This window comes from Rana temporaria, chromosome 2, assembly GCF_905171775.1.
Source record: "Rana temporaria chromosome 2, aRanTem1.1, whole genome shotgun sequence".
In the NCBI taxonomy this organism is placed as follows: Eukaryota; Metazoa; Chordata; class Amphibia; order Anura; family Ranidae; genus Rana; species Rana temporaria.
In genome coordinates this window covers 242461766-242479759 of record NC_053490.1, presented here as the reverse complement: position 1 = coordinate 242479759, position 17994 = coordinate 242461766, and the positions used below count along the sequence as shown (strand labels likewise).

General features: G+C 42.9%; 1 protein-coding gene across 1 annotated transcript in view; it reads right to left on the bottom strand.

Moving 5' to 3' along the window:
• The window catches only part of ANKFY1 (ankyrin repeat and FYVE domain containing 1), an 88066-nt gene extending 71016 nt beyond the window's left edge, over positions 1 to 17050 (bottom strand). Inside the window, exons 1-2 of the mRNA XM_040336712.1 lie at positions 16941 to 17050; positions 1981 to 2173 (exon numbers count right to left, since the gene is read on the bottom strand). Of these exons, the coding sequence (XP_040192646.1) occupies positions 1981 to 2173; positions 16941 to 16950 (203 nt within the window). The 5' untranslated portion in view covers positions 16951 to 17050. The remainder of the gene's footprint in view (positions 1 to 1980; positions 2174 to 16940) is intronic.
• Positions 17051 to 17994: the final 944 nt, after the last annotated feature.

The window sequence follows — 17994 nt, the reverse complement described above, 5'->3', positions numbered from 1 at the left end:
AATTTGCTTGGAATCTAGGAGCCAGCTAAAAAAGTTAGGAGCCAGAAAACGCACCCCGTCCCGACGAGCTTGCGCGCAGAAGCGAACACATACGTGAGTAGCGCCCGCATATGTAAACTGTATTCAAACCACCCATGTGAGGTATCACCGTGATTGGTAGAGCGAGAGCAATAATTCTAGCCCTAGACCTCCTCTGTAACTCAAAACATGCAACCTGTAGATTTTTTTTAAACGTCGCCTATGAAGATTTTAAAGGGTAAAAGTTTGTCGGCATTCCACGAGCGGACGCAATTTTGAAGCGTGACATGTTGCGTATGAATTTACTCAGCGTAACATTATTTTTCATAATATAAAAAAAAATGGGGATAACTTTACTGTTGTCTTATTTTTTTTAATTAAAAAAAGTGTAATTTTTTCCCCAAAAAAGTGCGCTTGTAAGACCGCTGCGCAAATACGGCGTGACAGAAAGTATTGCAACGATCACCATTTTATTCTCTAGGGTGTTAGGATAAAAAATATATATAATGTTTGGGGGTTCCAATTAGAGGGAAGAAGATGGCAGTGAAAATAGTGAAAAATGACATTAGAATTGCTGTTTAACTTGTAATGCTTAACTTGTAATACCAACGGCCACCACCAGATGGCGCCAGCTCACACAAGGAAGAGCTGGGGACTTCCAAGTCCACCTTCCAAGCCAAGTCGCCAGGATGCTATTTCTAGTCGCCATGGCAACCTGGCGACCAGGATTTGTCGAGCCCTGGCTTAGGAAATATTTGCAAAAGAGACGTGGTGCAGGCGCACTTTAGAAACGCCGATCATGGCGTTTCTAAAGGAGGTCATGCCGTGACTGGCAGCTTCCACACGCATGCGCAGAAGTGACGTCACTGTGGCTCTGGCCAATCATAGCGCCGGAGCCGTGATACCCGGAAGGAAGAGGGTAAAAGATGGGCACTTCGTGGAGGCAAGGAAATCGGGGACATCGCAGGCTTCGGTTTCAGGTAAGTGACACATAATGGGCTACTATCCGATGCATAGTAGCCCATTATGCTTTACCTTTGCAGGGAAACAAAGAGGAAGTAAAACCCATCTCTTTAAAGAGACTCAGTCAGCAGGGTGGACTGCCATAAGTATGAAATGTAGACACCTAGAGGTGCCCTCACATACCTGCAGTAGCTTCCAAAAGCTAAAACTAGGATGTTCTGATAGGCAAAGCTCAGACTTTTCCCAGGTACTGTAAAAGATTGCCATCTCCCACCTCTCCAAATTTCTACTGGACCATCACTATGATAGGCTACCTCACTGACCAATAGAATCCCCAGGGAGGAGCGGACAGGATTCGCCAGAAAACCCAAAAACAAAATCTGAGGTTACAAAAAATTAACACCGACATATTATGAATAGATAATAACACAGGGTGCCATAAAAGCTCTATAGATTTGTGGAAGAAGGGTGCTGGGATAAACAGGACCAAGGACAGCCATGCCACAACTAGGAAGTACATAGCTGGGAAGAAAAACTAGGTTTCCAGATGGCCATCACCCTACACGTGCATGTGGTGTAACCTAGCAATCTTTGTCACACTTCAGATCAGTGGTTCTCAACTCCTGTCCTCAGGGCCCACTAACAGGCCAGATTTTAAGTATTACCTTGGGAAGATGCAGACTAGAATACTGCAATCACTGAGCAGCAAATTATATCAGCTGTGATGTATTTCAGTTATCTTGCAAACCTGACCTGTTAGTGGGCCCTGAGGACGGGAGTTGAGAACCACTGCCTTAGATGAATCCAGTACAACACATTCTGTAACTGGCTGGTACTTTCACATATTTACATATTAATTATAGTGTTTTTAATATTGAAATGTTTTTACATTTGCCTTACAATTCTTAAGCATTAAAATAACAAGGCTGTGGAAGCAAGATTAAGCTTATGAAAAAGGGAACAACAAACGGCCTTTAATGCCACAGGACCTCATCCTACCTGTACTGTTCCTGCTGGAAGAGCTGAGCAACGATTGCCAGGAGCCGACTGATGAAGGAATCATTGGAGACCTCCTTGTTGGAATGGGCAGCCAGAAGGGTGCATTTCTTTTCCGTCTCTGCCAGTTTCTGCTGCATCTTCACGTATTCCTGGCGCAGAAGCGTCAAGTGCTTCTGCAGTTTACCCACTTCCTCTACAAGAGAAATGTCAATGTGAGAATATAGAAGCAAGACCTGACCCTTCATCCACAGGTCAGGTCACACTTTCTGGTACAAAGATAACATTTATTTTTACTTGGACTGCATTACGTTGGAAAATTATATATATATATATATATATATATATATATATATATATATATATATATATATATATATATATATATATATATATATATATATATATATATATATATATATATATATATATATATATATATATATATATATATAAAAGTAGGTAAATACCTGCGAGAATTTGCATGTGTGATAGCCATCAGTCATATCTGACTATTTTTTTAAATGAGGTAGGTTGTAAGACCTTTTCTAAACGCTCTCCATAGGCTTGCAAGCAGCACACAGAATGTGATAATACATGTGCACTGGCAATGTGTACAAAAATACTAAGGCAGTTTTTCCTCAACCTTTTTTCAGTCACGGTACCCTTTAAAATTCTGCACAACCTTGAGGCACCTATATATATATATATCTATCATTTTACATAAATACCTAAGAGGCCCAAAATTAGAGGGGATGCCAACACCATTACAAGCTGGCAATGACTAGTATTCCAGCGTTTTTTTCCTTAGGTTCATTCCCTCAGCCCCAATACACACAGAACACGGCTCTGAAAAGATGAACTCTCGTGATTCCAAAACCGCATTTCAGTCTGACTTTGGGGGCGACTTGAAACGCATCTGTGTGGGTTCATGCACAGATGTCTATTGAAATTACCAAAAATAATGCAGGAACTACTTTTGGAAAGTCGGTGTGGCACTGCGAAGTTGGCGTTGCACCGCTTGGGACGCTCCTATTGCTGGCAATAGGCTGCGATACATGTCAAATCGGGTCGATGTGAACGGGGGCCCACTCGGCTAAGTGCTGATGGAGAGTGACAGGGAAGGGGTAAATAAGGAGGTGTGCAGGTACCCAATGTCCTCCTTAACAGCTGATGGTGCTATTGGTTGTTAGGACCCTGGTGGCTAGAAGTTTGTAATGGTGCACAATGAAAACCTATGGCTTTGTGTAACTAAAAGGCTTCATCTACCCACTAGCTTGTATATGTAATTTTGGGAAAGTTTTAGGCAGTTTGCCAAGGAACCCCTCAAGACACCATGGTTGAAAAAGGCTGTACTAAGGGCAAGTTAGACAGGAGCCAATTAACCTACCAACATGCCTGGACCCGGAGGAAACCCACACAGACACATGGAGAACATGCAAACTCCATGCAGACCATGTCCCTGACTGGAATTTGAACTGGGGACCTCAGTGAGGCAAGGCAAAAGTGCTAATCATTAGACACTGTGCTAAGATACAATAATCAACACCATTTTAACTTTTGGCTTTATCCAACAAGTTCCAATATGTCAAGAGTATGTAAGAGTATATGCAATGTGAACACAAACTTGTGGAATAAAAAAATCTATTTAAACAGCAAAAAAAAATAAAAAAATCACAACACTGAATATAAAGCACTCATTCAAAACATTTATTAACCCCTTTGCTGCCAAGCCTTGTGCTCCATTTTTACACTCAGGTGGCCAGACAATTTTTGCAATTTTTCCTTTGCTCTTTTATTTTTCACTTATAGCTTCCAGTTTGTAAAAGTCCCCCCAAACCATATATTTTCTGAAAGCAAATGATCAGTAGAATAAAAATAAGGTGCTACCGATTTCTAAGGTTCCACAATATTTGCACAAATGTTTATCAAAACAATATTTTTACAAAAAATCCACCAAAATCATGATTAGCAGATAAACACAGCAAATTTTACAAAATTCCTAGTAAGGATAAAAGCTTAACCTGTATTGAGTTAATAAATAACAAATATTTGTAATTTTTACATTGAGCCTTTTTGCAAAATAGTGAAAATCGAACGTACACAAAAATGTAAATATCCAAATTTCTCAAACAAATCTGAAGGTTTTAATTTTTCCCTTATAGCTTTAAAGTGGAGGTTCACCCGGAAATAACGTTTTTTACCCTTAGATTCCTGCTCATTTTGTCTAGGAGAATCGGCTAGTTGTTTTAAAATCGAAGCTGTACTTACCGTTGAAGAGAGCGATCTTCCCTGCCGCTTCCGGGTATGGGCTGCGGGACTGGGCGTTCCTATTTGATTGACAGGCTTCCAACGGTCGCATCCATCGCATCACGATTTTCCGAAAGTAGCCGAACGTCGGTGCGCAGGCGCAGTATAGAGCCGCACCGACGTTCAGCTTCTTTCGGCTACTCGTGACGCGATGGATGCGACCGTCGGAAGCGTGTCAATCAAAATAGGAACGCCCAGTCCCGAAGACCATACCCGGAAGCGGCGGAGAAGATCGCTCTCTACAACGGTAAGTACTGCTTCGATTTTAAAACAACTAGCCGATTCCCCTAGACAAAATGAGCATCAATCTAAGGGTAAAAAATGTTTTATGGGTGAACTCCCGCTTTAAAAATTTGTGAAAGACCCCCAAAACCATACATTTTCTGAAAGCACACTGAATTTTTAGACCCTGCGGCATTTGCGCAAATGTTTATCAAACCAATATATTTGCAAAAAGTACACGAAAACCATTATTAGCAGATAAAAACACAGCCAATTTTACAAAATTGTTGCTAAAACCTGAATATAAAACCTTAAAATAAAAGCCTTTTTTTTTTACATTGAGCCTTTTTGCAAAATGGTGAAAATTGAACATACCCAAAAAATCTGGAGGTTTTCATTCTTCACTTACAGCTTTCAGACTTTGTAAAAGCCCCCCCCCCCAAACCATATATTTTCTGAAAGCACATGGCCAGTAGAATAAAAAGAAGGTGCTACTGATTTTTAAGGCAGCACGACATTTGTGCAAATCAATATCTTTGGTGAGATATCATAGGTCTAGACCCCCATATCTCTTTTTTGAAGATAGACCCTTTCTCTGTAGCACTTTACATGAATGGATGGAATCTGTATAGAGATTCCATTCATTCATAAAATGACAGTCTTGTAACACCGAGTCACCCGACACCGTGGAGGAAAAATGGACATTTTCACTTAGGGGTGTACTCACTTTTGTTGCCAGCGGTTTAGACAATAATGGCAGTGTGTTGCGTTATTTTAGAGGGGACAGCAAATTTCCACTGTTATACAAGCTGTACACTCACTACTTTACATTGTAGCAAAGAGTAATTTCTTCTGTGTTGTCACATGAAAAGATATAATAAAATATTTACAAAAATGTGAGGGGTGTACTCACTTTTGTGTTATGCCTTCTGTGTGCAGCAGCCCCTCTAACATTTACCTGAGGTCCCTCTCTGTCTCAGCCATCCGATATTCTCCCTCCTAAATTGGCTGACACACAACAGCGGCGCCATTGCCACCAAAGTCAGCTAGCCAATCGGGGGGGGGGGGGGGGATAGAAAAAAAGAAAAAAGAAAAAGGGCCAGGCCGGGGATCTGTGTCTGAAAGGACACACGGAGCTGTGACTCGACTCAGGTACCCCCATAGCAAGCTGCCTGCTGTGGGGGCACTTAAGAGGAGGGAGGGGCCAGGAGCACCAGAAGAGGGACAAGAGAAAAGGAGGATCTGGCCTGCTCTGGGCAAAATCACTGCAACAGAGCAGGTCAGTATAACATCTTTGTTGTTTTTATAGGAAAAAAAAATAGACTTTACAATCACTACGTCGCTGCTGTTGCTATGCAATTACCACATTACACAGTAACCACGCTGACTACATTAGCTTTAATTACCTTTAGTCTTAATCTTCTGATAATTACTCTGTATAGGGAAAACATTTCTAGATGCTAGGTAATATTTTCCTGGTGTAGATACTGAATGTACATAAAATAAAGACTATCCAAATGGCCCTCACATAGGAAAGTACCAGAATTTGAAGCTGAACTGCAGGCATATATGCAAGGCACAAACTAATGCAGCTCTTTAATCGTTGAAATGTACTAAAGCCTTAACTTTAGTTATCTTATTGCATTCCTTGCATTAAGGTAAAAAATGTTTAGGCATCAGCTTCCAGTTATGAGGGAGCAGTCAATGCGTCAATGGATGCAGCAGCAGGGCTCGGAAGCAAGCACGCACAAGTGCCCCCCTGGGAAGCAGTTTCCCATGGGGGCACTGGACAGAGGGGAGGGGCCAGAAGCACCTGCGGGGGACCCCAGAAAGAGAAGGTTTGCGTCCGCTCAGTGCAATTATGAATGAGCTCATCAGGGCGCGGCTTCTCCTTTCACTGTCCAGTCACAGGGTCTGGGTGAGAAGGGGACGATGCGAACAACGAGGCTCAGGAGCGAGCCTGCACGAGTGCCTCCAAAGGGAGCAGATTTCTGTGAAGGGGGGGCACTTGACAGGGAGGAGGAGCCAGGAGTGCTGGCAGGAGACCTGAGAAGAGGAGAATCGGGGCCACTTTGTGCAATTCCAGGTAAGCATAAACCTATATGTTTTTTTCTAGAACAAGTAGATCATCAACCATTCCTTCTGGCAGAAGGCAGGGATGCCAAGCCATACGTGTCCCTCACACCAGTTAGTGTTACATACACCAATATACCCAGCGTGGAAATATGTTGGGTATCCGATCCGTTAAACACTGGAAAAACAACTGCTTTACTGCAGACCTGGGAACAAACCAGCAGCGTCATGAGATTTAGGCAATGAAATGATACATTGTACTGGTTACATTTCACAGCAGTGCAGCATTTGTAGAAGAGCCTGTTGTGGCAAAGGTCTGTGCATTCAGCCTTGTCGGAGGCATCGTACAACCCTGCAAAAACATTTACCAACAGTAACTTGCTGACTGGAAATGTGTAGTGTAAGGAAATGCCATCTCTAGGACCGTGAATGAAGTTACATATTTAGTTTATTAAGTGTGACAGAGAGAGGAATTCATAAGAATGTAAAACTATAACCACTCAAAGGAAGACTACAGACAGAATATCCTGAGGGGGGATTCCATAAAGTGATAAGTGCAAGTCGTTCAAAATACGGCTGCTGGACTGGTGACTGGGAAAAAACCATGGGAATCAATCTCTCCTTCACTGAGAAGCCTTCACTGGTTACCAGTAAAAGACAGACATACTTTTAAAGCACTCTGTCTGACACATAAGTGCATTCGGGGAAATGCCCCCCAATATATATGCGAAAAACTAAAAGCTCACAACTCCAATCGCGTTCTGCGATCCACCAATCAAAATCTACTCCAAATACCCAAAACCAGATACAAGTCCAAGGGGGAATGAAGATTTGCGCTCCAGGGCCCCAGACTATGGAACTCAAAAGAATTATCAACAACTTTTAGATACAGTGCCTTGAAAAAGTATTCATACCCCTTGAAATGTTCCACATTTTGTCATGTTACAACCAAATACATAAATGAATTTTATTGGGATTTTATGTGATAGACCAACACAAAGTGGCACATAATTGTGAAGTGGAAGGAAAATGGTTTTCAACGTTTTTAAGAAATAAATATGTGAAAAGTGTGACATGCATTTGTATTCAGCCCCCTGAGTCAATACTTTGTAGAACCCCCTTTCGCTGTAATTACAGCTGCAAGTCTTTTTGGGGATGTCTCTACCAGCTTTGCACATCTACAGACTGACATTTTTGCCCTTTCTTCTTTCGAAAATAGCTCAAGTTCTGTCAGATTGGATGGAGAGAGTCTGAACTGCAATTTTCAAGTCTTGCCACAGATTCTCAATTGGATTTAGGTCTGGACTTTGACTGGGCCGTTCTAACACATGAATATGCTTTCTATTCCATTGTAGCTCTAGCTGTATGTTTAGGGTCGTTGTCCTGCTGGAATGTGAACCTCTACCCCAGTCTCAAGTCTTTTGCAGACTAACAAGTTTTCCTCTAAAATTGCCTTGTATTTGGCTCCATCCATCTTGCCATCAACTCTGACCAGCTTCCCTGTTCCTGCTGAAGAAAAGCATCCCCACAACATGATGCTGCCCTGTTTCATGGTGATGTTCAATTTTGGTCTCATCTGACCAGAGCACCTTCTTCCACATGCTTGCGGTGTCCCCACATGGCTTCTCACAAACTGCAAACAGGACTTCTTATGGCTTTCTTTTAACAATGGCTTACTTATTGCCACTCTTCTATAAAGGCCAGATTTGTGGAGTGCACCACTATTAGTTGTCCTGTAGACAGATTCTCCCACCTGAGCCGTGGCTCTCTGCAGCTCCTCCAGAGTTACCATGGGCCTCTTGGCTGCTTCTCTGATTAATGATCTCCTTGCCCGGCCTGTCAGTTTAGGTGGACAGCCATATCTTGGTAGGTTTTCAGTTGTGCCATACTCATTTCATTTTCAGATGATGGATTGAACGGTGCTCCGTGAGATGTTCAACGCTTGGGATATTATTATTTTATAACCTAACCCAGCTTTAAACATCTCCACAACTTTATCCCTGACCTGTCTGGTGTGTTCCTTGGCCTTCATCATGCTGTTTTTTCTCTAAGGTTTTCCAACAACCTCTGAGGGCTTCACAGAACATCTGTATTTATGCTGAGATTAAATTACACACTGGTGGACTCTATTTACTAATTAGATGACTTCTGAAGGCAAACGGTTCAATTAGATTTTAGTTAGGGGTATCGGAGCAAAGGGGGCTGAATATAAATGTACGCCACACTTTTAAGATTTTTTTTCTTATTAATTTGGGAAAACATTTATAATTTTCCTTCCACTTCACCATTATGTGCCACTTTGTGTTGGTCTATCACATAAAGTCCCAATAAAATACATTTACATTTTTGGTTTTAACATGACAAAATGTGTAGTTCTGCTTTAAAGCAGTAGTAATCTCTATGAAAAAAAAAAAAAAGTAAAAGTAATATCATAATGTGCTAGTATGCAATTCATACTAGCACACTATGAAAATCTTGCCTTAAAACAAAGCCCTCCAGCTGTGAATGATCACTGCTGCAGAGGCTTCCATCTTCACCCGGTCTTCCTTTCGGGTTTGTGGACTCCGGCCATCTAACTGGCCGAGCCACGATGACATCACTTCCGTGCATGTGCGCGGGAGTCTCGGCCGCAGCATGGGTGTGCTGGACCTTCAAAGTGCATGTGCTGGTGACGTCACCGGCTGCTGCTTGCTAAAATATCTCTTAAACTGTGCACGTTGCCATTGCGGGATCCCTGGACAGGGAAGTGTCCTTATATTAAAAAGTTAGCAGCTACAATATTCGACTTTTTTTTTTACTGGAGCTCCTCCTTTAAGTGGATGTGAACCCTCCATACACCCAGTGAAGTGAACAGCCTCAGATGATACACAGAGATTAACCAAATCTCCCTACATAGGTTTTATATGTATATCTGCTGTCTTCACATTTATATACTGTTTAGAAAGTTGAGAACGTGTTAGGAGATTTTCTCTTCCTGCTTAACACAGAGTGTGATGTCTGGGCATACTGCCAAGATAGCTAAAATTGCTGATTGGAGGAAAGGCACACACACCCTCTCCACATAGGCAGAGACGCTCAGAGCTGTTTCGTAATAGGAGCTGCTCTCTGCTACTCTATTTTAGCAACCTCCTTTGACAAAAGATTCAGGCTGCTTCTGTCTAAAACAGGGGTCCTCAAACTACGGCCCTCCAGTTGTTCAGGAACTAAAATTCCCATCATGCCTAGTCATGTCTGTGAATGACAGAGTTTTACAATGCTTCATGGGACTTGTAGTTCCGCAACAGCTGGAGGGCCGTAGTTTGAAGATCCCTGGTCTAAAAAGTCAAAAAATATGTCAGGAGTACTCAGGCTGATAACGGAGGAACCGTTCAGAAGAGAGCTATAAGACTTAGCTCATTGAAGAGAGATAACAAAATACTGCAGATATATGTGCCCAGCTCAAATTTCATGTATCGGGTTTACATCCACTTTAAGGGCCCTTTCACACGCACGGACAAACGGTCCGTTTACGGACTTGTAATGTATCCCTATGGGATTGCAGACGTTAGCGGATGATGCATCCGCTAACGTCCGCAACCATCCGCGTCCGCAAAAGCGGATCTTTTTTCTTCCGTCCGGCGGAACGGATCGGATGAATACGGACACACGGTCCGTATTCATCCGATTCCCCATAGGAGAGAGCGGAGGAGAGACAGGGCGGTCTCTGCACTGTGTGCGGGGACCGCCCTGTCCGCCGACAGCTCAGCGGGGATTAACGGAGGAATCCCCGCTGAGCCAAACGGGCTAATGGAGTGGATCAATACGGATCCGCTCCGTGTGAAAGAGCCCTTAGGATACAGCTTCCTACATAGGACTTACGGGTGCCAGGATGACAGTGACTGCCAGTTTCCATGCAACAGATGACTTATCCCTGGCTCCAATCAGCTGTTAGCCAGGTTTCCTGGCCGTCAGCCGAAAATAAACAAAGGGGGGATACTAGCTGACATCATTGTTCAATTTTGGCCTTGGGTGATGACATCAGCCAGCATCCCCACCCCTATTTTTACTTTCATCTGTGAGCTGGGGAACCTCCATGCTGAATGGAAACGGGGAAAAGTTATAGATTGCTCTAAAATGCTGTCAGCTGCAGAGCCGACAGGACCCTAGCTAGAAAGGGACTAAACATGCACTTTGGATGCTCCAGACGGAGTGCCGTCACCCTCTAGCGCAGGGATCCTCAAACTACGGCCCTCCAGCTGTTGTGGAACTACACATCCCATGAGGCATTGTAAAACTCTGACATGACTGGGCATGATGGGAATTGTAGTTCCTGAACAACTGGAGGGCCGTAGTTTGAAGACCCCTGCTCTAGCGACAAGTTCACATACCTGTTACTGACAGGAATACACACATGGTCATAGAGAGGACTGAAAGACCTCACATCTACAACATTCTTTATATATATATATATATATATATATATATATATATATATATATATATATATATATATATATATATATATATATATATATATATATATATATATATATATATATATATATATATATATATATATATATATATATATATATATATATATATATATATATATATATATATATATATATACACACACACATAAAAATTATTTTCTACTATACGATTATTATATTCCTATTAAGACTAAAGTAAACCCTATTCAGAAAGAAAACTAAACCACCAAATATTAAAAGCAGACCACATATACCACTATGCAGAATATTTACTAGTAACAATAAAAAAAACGCTCAGTTTGTTGAAATAATGTTGCTGAATTTTGAGCCTTTGCCAGGATTTTGCTTTTAAAATAGTCTCAAGATACTCTTCTGTAGGTAATGTTCTGCACCTCCAAGTCCCAAAAGCACTGAGGTATTAATTATTGACTTAATCATTCTAAACAATATATACTGGTTACTTATTTCACCCAGGAGTGTATAATCTAAGAGGAAAACACCTTCCCAGTTCCTAAAGACAAGTCTGTGCCAATTCCTCGCCATCAGGGGAGAGAGCAGTGTTATCAATATCTTATTTTAATTGTCGGTTCCCTCATTTACAAAGGTTTTATTTTCTATATATAAGAGCTTAGCATGATGTATATATGGTTTTAACCACTTGACCTCCAAAAGATTTACCCCCTTCATGACCAGGCCATTTTTTGCGATAAGGCACTGCGTTACTTTAACTGATAATTGCGTGCTCATGCCCCCCCCCCCCAAAAAAAAAACTATATTCTTTACTTTCTGCTATAAAAAGCATATCCAATAAAAATATTTAAAATCAGATTTCTTCATAAATTAAGTGCCGTTCTAATAGGAGCTACTCAAGTCACTCCGACTTAGAAAAAGGTTCCTGTACTACTTTGGGACGACTTCAGGGCGACCTGCATTGACTTCAATACAGAAGTCATTTTGCAAGTCGCCTCTGAAGTCGCGTGCAGATCGCCTTGCTGAGTCGCGCTGCAAGTCGTGCTGCCCCAGTGTGAACCGGCACTTAGACCAATATGTATTCTGTTAAATGTTTTTGGTAAATAAAATCCCAATACGCGTATATTGATTGGTTTACGCAAACGTTATAGTGTGTATATTATATATAAAAATTATACTAGTAATGGCAGCGATCGGTGACTTATAGCGGGACTGCGATATTGCGGCGGACAATCAGACACTGACAGACACTTTTAACACTTTGTGGGAACAAGTGACACTAATACAATGATCAGTGCTAAAAATATGCACTATCACTGCGCTAATGACCAGGGCTGTGGAGTCGGTAGATAAATGTTCCGACTCCTCAGTTTTATGTACTTCCGACTCAGACTCCCCGACTCCGACTCCTCTGTATTAATATGCGAATGTATTTTATACATTCCTTGAGGGAAAGAAACGCAACCTACCACAGGACTACTGTCTGGAAAGCCAACAGTCTACTGTATTGCACAGTTTAAGCAAAAGACAAACACAATGAAAACAATCAAGTGGCTGAATAGTAGCAGCAGGCATAAACATCAGGAACAGGATCTTTACCAGTTCAAAAATACAAACCACATTATTTGGTTGTTTTAGAACAAAAACAAAGCTTATCTATAATGAACCAAAAACAAAATCTGTAAAACCTAGAAATGGTTTATATTAATCTTGAAATGTAGTTCTAGGCTTAGCAAATGCAAATCAATTCAATGTAGAGTTCTAAGGAAGAGAATTGCCTCTGCCAGATCCTCTTTCATAGAGGCTCTTAAGTCAGACTTTATTATTTTTAGGGCTGAAAATAATCTTGCGACACTGACTTGGGTGGGTGGCATTGCAGTAACTATTCTGGCCACATCACTAACGATCTCTGGATAAACAAGGATGGCTTCTTCAACAGTAAGTTTTGATGAGCGATCATACTTTTCAACTTCTTTTAGTGCTTTATAAAACTCCTGTTGGAATTTTTTTATTTGGACACTTACTGGTTCTCTAACATGCGTTCCCTGTAAAAGCAGAACACATCACTATGGAAAGTATAAGTATTGCAGCTCCTAATTGTGCGTTGCGTGCCATATAGTAAAGCACATGAAAAGCATGCTTCTTCACGGTCACTTAACGTGTTCGTTTTGCGGTTACGTGAGGCACTGCATGCATTGGTCTTTATTCTTACAGTAGAGAAGTCATTAATTATAACTTTTTGTGAATTGGGACATTTAAACTTGCTTTTTTTTATTTTTTTATTCCAATCTAAATTTAGTAGGAGTCGGAGTCGGTGCATTGTTTGCCGACTCCAGGTACCCAAAATTTCCCCCGACTCCGACTCCTCGACTCCGACTCCACAGCCCTGCTAATGACACCGGCTGGGAAGGGGTGAAACATCTAGCATGATTGAAGGGTTAACTGTGTGCCTAGCCAGTGTTTTTGTGTACTGTACTTGCTGCTTTTATTCCTTTTGCAGAGACACAAAATCCATCCCTTCTCCTCCGTTAGAACAGAGATCTGCCTTGTTTCCATAGACAGATCTTGGTTCTGTGCGTTTTACCGATGATCGGCAGACATCGACTGCGAACACCTGCAGATCAGCTCAGCCTGTCAGTGACGCGCGCGCCTCCCTAGGCAGAAGTCCAGGGTCATGTACGCGTGTGTGTGAGAGAGAGGAGAGATGCGGGCTGGGCAGTCACGTGCGCAGCATATACACACACTAAGAAATGAGGTAACAGCTATACGCACGGAGCGCTCTCCCAGGAGGGGCGGGGCAAGAAATCGATTTTTACGGTCGCATGCATCGATGCCGTATCGGGGACACCTGAATCGCAATGCATCGATTAATTTCGGCACCCCTAATAACGGCCCGGGTGTGCAAAACGTATGGGTACATTGTCTCCTTTAAGAGCCTGCCGGCCACCTGCGATCTCGGGCACGAGAGCCAGAAGGGGGAGTTGTGTGTGTAAACACACAAATCGCTGTTCCATCAGGGGAGAGAGGCGACAGACCGTTGGTTCCTAGTAAGTAGGGACAAAGATATGTCTCCTCTCCCGGTCTGTCACATCCCCATACAGTAAGAAACACTAACTAGGGAACACATTTAGTGTACCATGTATTTAACCGTGTTTTTGCCGCGATTTGCGTTTTGCTTTTTTTTTTAACCTGTTTATAGCTGGTTGTTAAAGGAAATGTAAAAAAAAATTAAATTGATGGCTAAAAAAAAAACGCGCGGTAAAAATGCACGTCAAAAAACGCCCGCCTACACAAATGAATGCAGCAGCAGGGGAGAGCCTAGGCTTATCACCAGACAAGAAACAGGAAGTGGGCTGTATAAGGTATTTACTGGCAGACAAAAAAAAAAAAAAAAAAGAGGGCAGAAGATTGAATACATGGAAAAATGAAAAAATGATGAAAGATCTGCTTTAAGTGGTTAAACTGACCTCATTTACAGACCGAAGTTCATCCCTTTGATCTAAGAACAAAATGTTTACAACGTATCTCTTTATCTCAGATGTTGAGATAAACTTGGCAGGCTGCCTGGATTTTTTTATGTTAGCTGTCAGAAGTGAGCAGATAACTTTCTGCACTTGTTACATAGAATTGGGAAGTGCTACTTGAAGATCAGAGGGGAGTAGAATCGCAATTTTGATTCTTAACCATCGTGCAGCACTAATGGACGTTCTGTAGCCGTCTTTATGCTATAGTGCGGTACTACTATACTTAATGCATAGAATGCAATAAAGAGTATGTAAACCCCAACATTTCATATTCCTCATATGTACCTGCTGAAAAAGTATCCTGTTCTCTTTGTACTGCGTCCTTTATGCAATATGCCTGGTGTTCATACCAGTCCCTTTGCTTTCCTACTAAAAACTGAACACACTAGGCATGAGAGTACACCATGGTCAGTTATCTAGCTATGCTGGGAACTCCGTATGCTCGCCTTTAATGATCATACTTGTAGTGACACACCCCTGCGGCACAGCCTTTCACTGGGAAGATCGGTGTTGGTGTACTGACGTTTTTCTTCCCCAGCTCATATGCAGCTGAGAACATTGAGAATGTGATCACTAAGGCTCCATTCACACCTTGGCGACAAACCGCCCGACGCTCGATACGCTGGAGGGGCGAATTTCCATTGCTGTCTATGAGATGGTTCACATCTCACGCCGAACGCCGAAACGCCATACGCCTGCCGCCTGAAAACAAGTCCCGGACCCTTTTTTCAGGCGGCATTGGCGTTCGGCCATAGACAGCAATGGAAAGGATTTGTTAAAAAAAAAAAAAAAAGTTAAACGAATCGCGGCAATATACGCCGCGTACGCGGCGTTACTTGTCGCCTAGGTTTGAATGGAGCCTTAGTGATCACATTCTCCATGTTCTCAGCTGCATATGAGCTGGGGAAGAAAAACACCTGAGCGTTTTGTCGCCTGAAGCGCGACGCTCCAAAACGCTAGAGGGGAAAAAATACATTATTCCCTATGGAGATGGTTCACAACTCCACTCCAAAACGCCTGAAGCTCAAACAAGTTCCGGACCCTTTTTTGTCACGCGAATCAGGCGGTTTGGGCGTTTTTTAGCGTTTCTATTTCCCATAGAAAGTAATGGAAACGCTCAATTCAAGCGACTAGCGTGACAACGAACGTTTGTTACGGCGTTTTGTCGCTTTAATCAATAGAACATTTCACCCAGGCAGAAGATAAAAAAAAATCTACAAGTGATGAAAATATGATCATTTTCCCTATTGGCTAAAATAAAAAACGTTGAAGTACAAAAAAATCGGACGACGCTGTATGCAAACGCGCAAATAAGCATGAATACGCGAAAAAACGACCTATGCTCAGGTGTGAATGCAGCCTTACAAAAAAAGGGGGGGGGGATTGTAATTATTATTTTTCTTTAATCTATACACAAATGTTTTTCCTTTCATTTTTATTTGAGGCTGGGTTCACATCGGACACAGACATTGCATGTAATTCGCACCGCATTGCTGTGCAGATCGCATGGGATGAAAATTCAGCCATACAAATTGTATGGCTGAAATCACATTCGCACCAAAATGGCGCAGGACCCTTTTTTTTTGGTCTGCGCTGGAATCGGATCACATGGGTGTTCACCACCTATGCGATCCGATTCCTGTACCATTTGACAGTTTGCACTGCGATCTGACTTTGACTTTTTCTATTGACACCCGCAGTGGTTCGCACGGGGCAGTGTAAACTACCTGCAATTGATATGCAATGCGGGAAGCGCCACTGAAATTGCACGGGTTCTGGCATCGCATATGTGTGAGCCCAGCCTTAAACTGAAGGGGTTGTTTTACAAAGGTGATCATTTACAACTAACTTTAGCCGGATTTATCCTTCTGCCTTTACAATCACTATAACTGGAGGACATTGAGTTTGGGGTATTACACAGATGATTTATATTGAATATTTGATCTTTTTATACTTTGTGTCATCATGTCAGTGCTGCTGATCTCCCATCTCCATGTATACAGCTACCCCTGGAAAGTATGACAGCTCTCAGGGTGGGTGACAACGGCAGATCATGTGTGATGAGCGTTGTCACCTGGACTATTAGGCTAGGCGACTAAAATCTCATGAATACAGGAAGGCTTGAGTGGAGGAGATGTCAGTGGAAGGAGATCTGCAGACCAGTCCCTCCTATCATATATGATCATACATACACATCCAACTGTATACACCGATCACCCCATGTACATGTCCTCTCCCCCACCATCTATCACACACACTTCTAGAAAGACAAGAGCCATCCTCTGCAGCCACCGTCCATCTCCTCCCCACTGACACCTCTATCCCGATAACATCTGCTGCCCGATCCCTACACCTGTCCACTGTATCCCCGCAGGGCCCATTTCTTTACCTTCCGCCATGATGGATCCGCCCGGCTGTTATCGCGAGAACGAGTCAGGCGGAGAGAGGAGCGTCCGAGGGGAAGTGAAAGAGTGCGCCTCCATTCACCCCTTCACTGCCGGAGCGCTACCCACTATCTTCCAGCGCTCTGAAGGGGTATTGCGGCCTCTAGCGGACACCACATGACCTGCAGCTACCCATACAACACATGGAGGAATTCTGGTACCAAAGCACCCAGCTTACTGGATCACAAAGAACATCAGCCTACTGATCCACTAACGTAGGTGTGCGCTAAGGATGAGCTCTGGCGTGTTCGCATAGAACACATGCAGAGCCCGCCAGGAAGTGTGCACGGCGCTGCGCTAATCACAGCCAGGGAGACATTGTCCCGATGCTCGGCTGCAGGGATCGTGAAATGTCTCCCTGGCTGTGATTAGCGCAGCGCCGTGCTCACTTCCTGGCAGGCTCTGCACGTGTTCTATGCGAACATGCCAGAGTTCATCCTTAGTGTGCGCACAGGGTGTGCTGGGTACACCCTAATCACCCCGTGCAGTACCAATTCCCCCTGCTGCACGCCCCCTATGTGTCAACCTTCTCCAGCAGTGCTGCCTGTATACATACCTTACCAACTTTTTGATATGGGGATAAGGGACACTTATAAGTAGACAAATCTTTCACCGCTCCAGGTGAGCCTCATGTATCATTAAGGGTTGTTGAACCACCAGGGTGCTGGCGATGCTGATTATAGCAAATGGACGAAAAAACTCTGGATAGCCGCACTCCAAGATAACTAAAATAAAGTTGGTCTTTTATTTTCAAATGCACATGCATTCACCGCAAACAACAGGTACAGTATAGGCCGACGCGTTTCACGCTGTACTTCAGCGCTTAGTCATGGCTTATAAGTAATGCCGCGTACACACGATCGGAAATTTCAACAAGAAAACCGTGGATTTTTTTCCGACGGAATTTGGGCTCAAACTTGTGTTGCATACACACAGTCACACAAAATTCCAACCGTCAAGAACGCGGTGACGTACAACACTATGACGAGCCGAGAAAAA